At 37.2% G+C, this 8,739-nt stretch overlaps 1 protein-coding gene across 1 annotated transcript in view; it reads left to right on the top strand.

Moving 5' to 3' along the window:
- Positions 1-858: 858 nt before the first annotated feature.
- CDKL5 (cyclin dependent kinase like 5) overlaps positions 859-8,739 on the top strand; it is an 85,128-nt gene continuing 77,247 nt past the window's right edge. The window contains exons 1-2 of the mRNA XM_075715321.1: positions 859-922; positions 1,489-1,523. Of these exons, the coding sequence (XP_075571436.1) occupies positions 859-922; positions 1,489-1,523 (99 nt within the window). The remainder of the gene's footprint in view (positions 923-1,488; positions 1,524-8,739) is intronic.

Raw genomic sequence — 8,739 nt, 5'->3', positions numbered from 1 at the left:
CTAAGATTATAGGAGAGATGTGGTGAGCCTATAACAGACAGACACAAAAAACTTTGTTCTTTTCACTGTTTATAGTTGCTTGATTTGACAAATTATTTCAGTGTTTGTGAAACACGGAAAAAATGTTTGAAAACTTTTTTTTTCTGTTTATTACATTTCCATTAAATAAGCTGGTAATGGAAATAATTTTCTAAATCTGATTGCTAGTCAGTCTAGCAAATAATTTCCTTTTTTTTTTTTTAAACAATCACAGAAAATAGAAGACTATTTTTCTGTTGTTTTGTGTTCTTTCTACCTTATTCTTCTTGTCATTACAGTGGACAAAAAATAAATTGACTAAACACAATTTATTTTTTATGCCTAGCTGTCAACATACACCAAACTGAGAACATAAGTAATTCAACATTTTTTTTCACTTCTGTCCTGTAGAAAATAACTTTTAGTTAGTTATTATTGTAATAGACATCCCAAGTATGGGATTACAAGGCCAGCTCTTCTGTCAGATAAATGTTCTCAATAGGTTCCATCCATTACACATGCTGCTAAGCTCTCTTGTTCATACAATCTAGAAGTAAATTAATTGTCTGTTACAATTGTTAGACAGTGTTGGTGTGATCTATATATACCACTGCGCTCTCTTACTGAAATAAAACCAAGTGCTAATCACATTATTTTCTCTTCTTTCCCCAGGAAACTACCGACTGCCTAGAAATTAGGAAAGGGTGTGAGAAGTCTGGTTGATCAAGGTGGAATTTTTTTTTCCCCAAGAGCCTTTTCACAATTGCCTTTTGCAAATTCTTTGGACGCTCTCCATTGTGCCATGTTTTGTGGCTCTCACCGTAAAAGGAATTTGTCTTGATGAAGATTCCTAACATTGGTAATGTGATGAATAAATTTGAGATCCTTGGGGTTGTAGGTGAAGGTAAGTAGTATCTTCATAAAAAACAAATTAGAATTTTATATAGATTTGACTTAGTCTTCTTGATGGTAGTAAGTTTTCATTTGCAAAATACTGCTTGTATGTAAATCTTAAGAAACATCAGTTTCTTCTCTACAGCTCCTTCTAATTCCATTCTCAGATGGAAGGACAAGTTTGGAAGATGAGAGAAAAGGAAGAGAAATGGGACAGTTTTGTGTTTTGGGGAGAAGGTGTTTGGGTTTTTGGGGGGGGGGGTGTTTTGGTTTTTTAAAGGTTACTATATTAATTTCTCTGTAGTGATAGTGGAGAGATGCAATCTATCAAACTTCTCTGCAAGTATATTTAAAAACAATAATTTCAATTTTAAAATCCATTTTTCAAGCCATTCAAGCAGTTTTTATAAAATTGTTTCAGTGCACAGAAATTTAGTACAGTACCTGTATGTGCAAGTTCTGGATAATAATACTGGGAACAATATTATTTCTATAGCCAGGAGGTGACTGAAAACTGTTTTATCTTGCTGCTTTTTTTTTCCTGCTTTGAGATTGTTTATGTCTTCTTTGTTTCAGGAGCCTATGGCGTTGTACTTAAATGCAGACATAAGGTAAGTAAATTGCTTTAAGTCAGAGATATATGTTCCTATTTTGGTGAAACAATGACTTTTGATGAGAACTGAGATGTTACTATGTATGAGATGTGGCAGCTGGGGTGGGCTTTTCCTTGCAGTCAGTTATTCAGTTTTTTAATTGCAGTACTGTCAGAGGAAAAGGCTACATCTAGTACCAAACCTCCATTTTTTTGGTGTTTAATATTTGTCTGAAATATATGAAGTATTACCAATGTTTCATTAATCTCAAGTAAGAGAGCTTTTAAAAAAAGAAAAAAAGTTGTTTTGGAATGCAGTTTACGCTCAGTCTCAATTAGAATGTCAAATTAATTGCCAACTACTGCTGTATAAGCACTTACCTGTCTTGGGAGGGAAGGAGTGTGATCCATGTGAAACTTCTGCAGCTGTTGGACAATGGAAGCAAAGTAAGAAAGCACTGACTTTTATGCTTGGTGATTTTAATGTGGAAGAGGAAGAAGTAAAAAAGGAAAGAAAAAACCCTGTTTCAGACAAAAATTAAGTCTGGCAACCTGTCTACACTATTTTAACTATTGTGTAAGCTGGATATTTCTGAACTTGCTGCTCATCAGCAGGGAACTGACATGAACTACTTTGCTGTGTTTGGAGCTGCAGTGTAGTCATATAATAAAATAACTTCTACTTCTCTAAAGCAAAACATTTCAGAATCATAGAATGATTCCTTTGTAGTGATCCAAGAATATATAAAAGTTTTTGTATGTAGTTCATACATTTTTCTAGAAAAAGGTAACATTGTGCAGAGGGCCTGCATTCCTGCGGTGGCTTTTAGCCCATACACAGAAGGACTTTTGCACAGGATATATAGTTATATTTGGAGTGGCTTACACTATTATACTGACTTAAAGCTAAAAAAGAAAAAAAAAATTAGAACTTGGAAAGATCCTATCTCAAGCTGAAGCCTTGTCAGGCTTGGGGGAGGCTATAATACTCAATAGAATGGCTTTGGTAAGTTGGATATTTTGGGATAGTTACAGAATAATAATTCAGGGTGAATAGTTTGAGAGCACGTAGGTGGTGACAATAAAGTTTATGCTAGACAGCTCTCTTCTTTATGGAAGGTAACCTCACCAAGACTCAAGAAGTTTCTAGCATTTCCTGCATTGCTGAGTGAAATTTAAGCTCTGCATGTCTTTAGTCATGTCCTCATCCGAAAGAGTTCAGTACTCTTAAGAGTATAGTATAATGGCAGGGTAAGCTGTTGCGTAAGTTCCTGTAAGAATACCTTACAGTATACCAGATGACTAGAAAGGAAAAGTTTTCCTTTAGCAGAGCAAGGTGCTTCTTCCTACAGCCTGTGTAAGGATGCTGAATTGCTGTGGGGATCTGGATTTTTAGATAGTCACACCATTTTGTTCTGCAGCTTCAAGCTTAATCAAAACAACTGTATTGAAGTTCTAAACCAAAGTGGTATTTACTAAAGCTTCTAGCAAGTGGGTTTACTAAGACCTAGGGTTTCTAGTATTTGGAGATCTGAAGAAAAGGCGAGGTATGTTGCTATTTTAAGCTTACTGATTTATGATTCTCACTTACTTAAAACAAGCTGCACCCAACTTCTAAGAGCAGATAACTTTAGGGGCCATCTGTTTTAGTAAAAAAGAATAACTATCCAAAAGTTAAACTTTGACCTGCACCTTTTTTCCAATTCTTTCCCTTGCTGTTTGTCATCTTAACTTTTTTGTTTTGCACCTGGGTAAAACACATTGAGGGAGACTTGTCCCCAGCTCTTTTGCAAGATGCTGCACAAATTCAGAGCAGACACATCCTGCTTGTTGCCTTGATATACAAGGTTTGTTAGGAAAACATTTGATAATTGCCACAAGAGTTCATGTTCAATTACAGGCATTATAATAAATAGAATTATTTACTAGTTTCTACATTTTTGATGGGTTTAATTATTTTTTACTTGGCTTATTCCTTTTAAATATGGAGGAAAAGTGGCTATAAAGGAAGAGAGTGGGAGGAACAGTATGAATCGGAGCTTAAAGATGTGAAAAGATGCTGCATGTTTGCTCCAGGTTTTCATTTACCGTAAGACAGAAAAGATCCAAATTATAGACAGAAATTTTAAGGCTCTGATATTCATCATTGACTAGAATGAACTGACTAGTGCAAGAAGTGAAGTTGTAGAGAAACACCCTTCTAATGGGAAGGGGAATGGAGGAAGAAAAGGGGAGAAGATTCTAATTCCTGTCACATCAAAGATGTTACAAACTAAAGGGGTGGGGTTTAGTGAGGCCTAAAACCAGTCACTAATTAGCTGAAAGTGGGAATTTCTACCAAACCATGATAACCATGTGCCTTAAGAAAAGTTACTTGTATACGAAAGAGGAAAAAAAACATTGCAGGATGGTATATGTAGTTATTCTCCTTGATCAAGAACTGTTTTTTCAAACCACTTTCCTACTTGTACAGGAAAACAACGAGTTAAATAACTTTCATGAACTCTGAAGAGAATTACCTGGAAATCCCAGGGTATGTGGGCTTTTTTACTGTTTGGCTGCTGATGGGCATGCTTTTTTTAGTATGGATGACGAAAATAAGAAGTTCTTACACATGATCTGTCTGCAGGTAGCACAGTTGAACTTTTAGTGCATTACATAGTAAGTCTATTCAGCACCACATAAGTCGTCCAGAAACAGCACAAAAACTAGAGAATGCTGCAGCATTTTTAATGTATGTATGGTATATACCAGACCATCCTCAGTCATGTTCCCTCAGCATGTACTGCTTTTCTTTTTGTCCAAAGCTAGCAATTATGTCTAAGAATTTGAAGGTAGAAGTATTTATATTCATCTTTATAAATAGTGGTAACATGCCACAATCAAATTCTCAGCTATTGTAAGTCAATGTATCTCCATTGTATTGGTGAGAGGGTAAATTTTGTGTGAAGTGAGGAGCTGGCCCCTAATTGCAACAATTTTCCAACATACAATCCACTAGTGCTTCAATAAATATGTAGCTTTTTGCCCCAGTACATTTCATTGGCATGTGTGTATGGATTTAAATTGGAGAGAATGACCTAAGGAACAAATACCTTGTCATTGTTATATGCAGGTTTTTTTTCTTTGCTAAGGGAACATTATCAGAAAAGCTAAAGTACTTCTTCTAGAATGACTGTGTTTACATTATACAACATGTTTTTATCACAAATCCTTTATTGCTAATTGTGGTTTGTGCATAAAGATTACTTGTTTATCTGTTGTTTTTTTTTTTCTGATGTGAAGCTAATACAAGAATGTTGAGATAAAGCAGATCTGATGTTCTGTTTTCCTTTTTTCTTCTGAGAAGACTTTTCATAAGGAAATATACTGGAGTATATTGTGTTTGAAAATACTGGAAATACATTTTATATTCACAAACTATTAAAATAGGCTGTCTTGGCTTGTTTATTGGATCTTGGCTATGTTTTCTGAAAAGAAAAGCCGCTTGAACAGCTCAGCAGTGTCAGAGATGATGGCTGAGGAAAGGAATATTTGCTTATGTTTAGGACTTGTCAAATATTTGCCTTTTAAATAAAACCACTATCCTCTTTACTGTGCAACATGGGCCTGCAGCTTCATGAGGAGTTATCCTTTGCTAATAGGGACTTAGGCACAAGTATTAGGAGGACTCTGACATCAGATAAAAAGCTAATAGGACAATATTGTGACTTAAAATCAATAAAATGGTGGGAAAGCCATAGGTGTCCAAAGACAGGCACACTGAAGAAAGAAGCCTAGAGGAAAAAAGTTAAGCTGAAAGTGTGAAAAGGGAATGTGTTGATATAGTGTGAGATAATAAACTGTGTATGTAGGGGGAACACTGAAAATTGTAGCTGCAAGTAGGAGGAGTTTGTAGAAATGAGGTGAATGCATCCTTGGATGACTGAGGTAAGTGGAGACTGTGTCTAGGTAGACAAGATGATGACACTGGGGCAGGGGGTCATTTGTTCGAATGAGGCGGAGCTCACCACAGGGCCAGGCTGGAGAGGAAGAGGGATTCATACTAGCCGGCAGTCAAGCCAGAGCTGTTCTGCTAATGCTTTGAAAGCAGTGATTCCAACTTCTGCTTTAGCTTCCATCTGCAGAGCATGCATAGTGGTTTGCTTTATCTAACCATGGTTTTATCAGTTTAGTTGAATGTTTGAGAAGGACGCAGATGAAAGTCTGTAAAAAAAAAAAAAAAAAAAGTCATTTTTTTCTTCAGAGCAGGATTTCATTATTATCCAGTAAATAAGGAATAGACTGCATCTTAAGAAACGAGCATGAGACACCTAGACACCTAAAGCTGATCATTATATAAATAACAAAGTGGGGTAGCTGATGATTTTTCCCTTTTAGACCTGCTGGTGTGGGGAGCTGGCAGAAACTTGCAGGAAAAAAGCCACTGAAAATACGCAACAGGGAAGATGTCTGTGTACATATATCTGCATGTATAAGTTTATGGGGTTTTTTTAGGTTAGCTAGGTGTGCAGGAAGGTGTGTGGTGATGCAAATTCTCTAAAAGCACAGTAGAAATCAATGAATTCTCCTAGACTTATCTTTTCTCTTGCTATGTGCTCTGCGTTATCAGAGTCCTTGGAGTCTGAGGGGATACAGTTTAGTGATTTAGAAATATAATGCCAGTTGTTCTTATGTGTACAACATCTCCTGCCTAATAAGATGGTTTTTCTGGTTTTTTGTTGTAGAAGTGCATCTGGTTTTTGGTTGTTCTTTATAGTATCAGTATTTTAGACCTTTTTTTTTTTCAAGAAAAACAGCACTGAATTCCCTTGTTAAAAACAAACAAAAAAAAAAGAAACGTTGGTTTGCAGAATCATTTGGCCACTTCAGTGCATTGAAGAATAACCTTTTTAATAGGCTTGATACTTCCAGGCAATTTCCTTTTAGCCTAGTATTTAATTTTGTCTTGTTTGAGCCTTCAGTAATATTCTTGCATTGTCTTCTCCTAAGTTTTGTGTGTGTCTCGGAATATCTGAAAGAAATATTTACTGACTTCTTAAAGAAAGGTAGAGTTTACTCATTAGAAAATACGATATGTAACAGACTCATTAGATTTCATTTGAGTGTCTTGGACTTTTCCATGTCTTTTGTCACTAGATCCCCTACTGACCAGCAGGGTCACGGTTTCCTTAGTTTTCCCTTTGAAACCAATGTTTTTCTGTTTCTCCAGGTAGACCATATCCACTTGTGCATTCTTCACACTACTTGTTTGTGTTTGAGCTTAGTCAGGAATTCCCCATTTACCAATGCTGGCCAACTCGAGAAACTTTTCCCAGCTTTCTGCGTGTTGGAGTGGGCCATTCCTGTGCTTTGAGGAAGTCATCCTTGTAGAACAGCCAGCCCTCCTAGACCCCTTTACCCTTTAGGGCTGTCTCTAAACAGATCCTTGAACAAGGTGAAATCTGTTCTGTTGAAGGTCCAGGGTTGTAATTCTACTGTTCCTCTTCCTTAATTCTTTCAGGATCTTAAATTCCACTGTATCGTAGTGTTTTGCATCAGGAGATGCTGGTCTACTGTAATCCCAGTAAGAAAGGCACTCAAGACTCTGTAAAATGTCACTTAAAGTGCTATTTCTTTATAGTGTTAAATACTTCAATAAAGTAAAAATGGTACACATAGTCTTACATCCCTTTAGATGCTGGGAACCTTGAGTTGTGTAGCATCAAATGGGCTTCTGATTGGGGTGTAGCATGCTGTGCAGACTGCGTCTCTGAGAAGGGCTTACCCCATTTTCAATATCCAACCTATTACAGGATTTTTTTGCGAGAAAACTCTGCTAATCATTTCTACTGTCAAACAGAAAGGATATTCTCAGGAGAACTTCTTGCCGCATTCCTAGATAAAGGCAGGGCCACGCAGGTGATGTAATTGTGGGTGCTGAGTGGGAGCTGCCTTGGGGGCTCCTCTTAACAACGAGCTGGCTTAGTTTGTCCTGCAGCCAAGGGATTTGTGCAGCACTGGCCTGGGCTTCCTCAGGTAAACTCTGATCTGGATCACAAACTCCTCGATGTACAATGGTCTTCTGCTTAGGGTGACTACACATTGTCGCTGCTTCTTAGGTTGTCGTCAGCCTTCATGTTCCTATTAGTTCTTTGGTCAGTTGCGTCAAGAAATTGCCTTCTGCATCTTCCAAAAATCTCCTGATTGTCGTCTTTATGTTGTATTACCCTTGCAGCAGATGTTGGAGTGCTCTAAGTCCTCTCTGAAAACTGGACTTTATTGTAAGGCTTCCCTTGGGAAGGCTTTATCTATTTTGCTCTCTTGATCAGGTACTTTGAAGCAGATGTCCACCCTAATGTCACCTGTGTTGTTCTGTCTTCTAACCCTCATGCAAAAACTTTTGACTTGTTTCTTACCTATTTCAAAGCAACTGCCCATACATTCAAGCCTCCCTTTCTTTTGTGAAAATCTCCTTGCCTTCTTAGCTCATCCTCCTCAGATATCCTGAGTCTGTTCATGGCAGTGCTCCCAGCCATGCAAGCTATTCCGTCACAGTTTTTGTAATCCTAATCTCCACCTCATATATCTGCTGATGTTGTTAGCATTGTCTTACTCTTCTGACTGGAAATCTGCTAACCCTTCTTTTTATGTTGATGAGTTTCCCTTTAGTGTCAAAATTAAAAGGTAAGGGTACATGTCTGTAAAAGTTGTGTTTATCTTCAGTGTGTGGTGTTTTCTGACATTCTTGCTTTAGATCTGGCTTTCAAGGTTCCTTAGTTCTCCAGCATGTGTTAAGCCAAGTGCTTGGACTGAAGAATACAGTCTTCATTGCAGTTTATCTTCAACTTTTTTCTGGTATTATCTTCTATACTGAAATCGATACAACTTTTTTTTTTTTCTTTTACTTTGGATTTGACAGTAGTTCCTGTTTGGATGACTGAGAAATGAAATGATGAATAAATGAAAAATCTGAGTTCCCAAAATGAGCACAGATTGCTGTCTGCGTTTTTTCCCCTCAATGTTATAATCTTCCATATGATGGAGGCAGTGTGAGCTGATTCCAGATTTTGACTACTCGGAGAATAAGCTAGCACTGTCTGGTATTTGAACCCCAGAATACTGCCTGTGCTGGTTCAGAAGTTTCTGGTTCTTGGTGTTTGTATTTCATTAAACTTTCTGTAATACTGTGAGTTTAGGAGTGCTATTTCTATCTGCTTTTGACAGAGATAGTTACTAGGTACAATATTGCTATT

Source organism: Pelecanus crispus, chromosome 1, assembly GCF_030463565.1.
Source record: "Pelecanus crispus isolate bPelCri1 chromosome 1, bPelCri1.pri, whole genome shotgun sequence".
Classification (NCBI taxonomy): Eukaryota; Metazoa; Chordata; class Aves; order Pelecaniformes; family Pelecanidae; genus Pelecanus; species Pelecanus crispus.
Note: the sequence above shows the minus strand (reverse complement) of the source record. Positions and strands in the feature narration are given on the sequence as shown.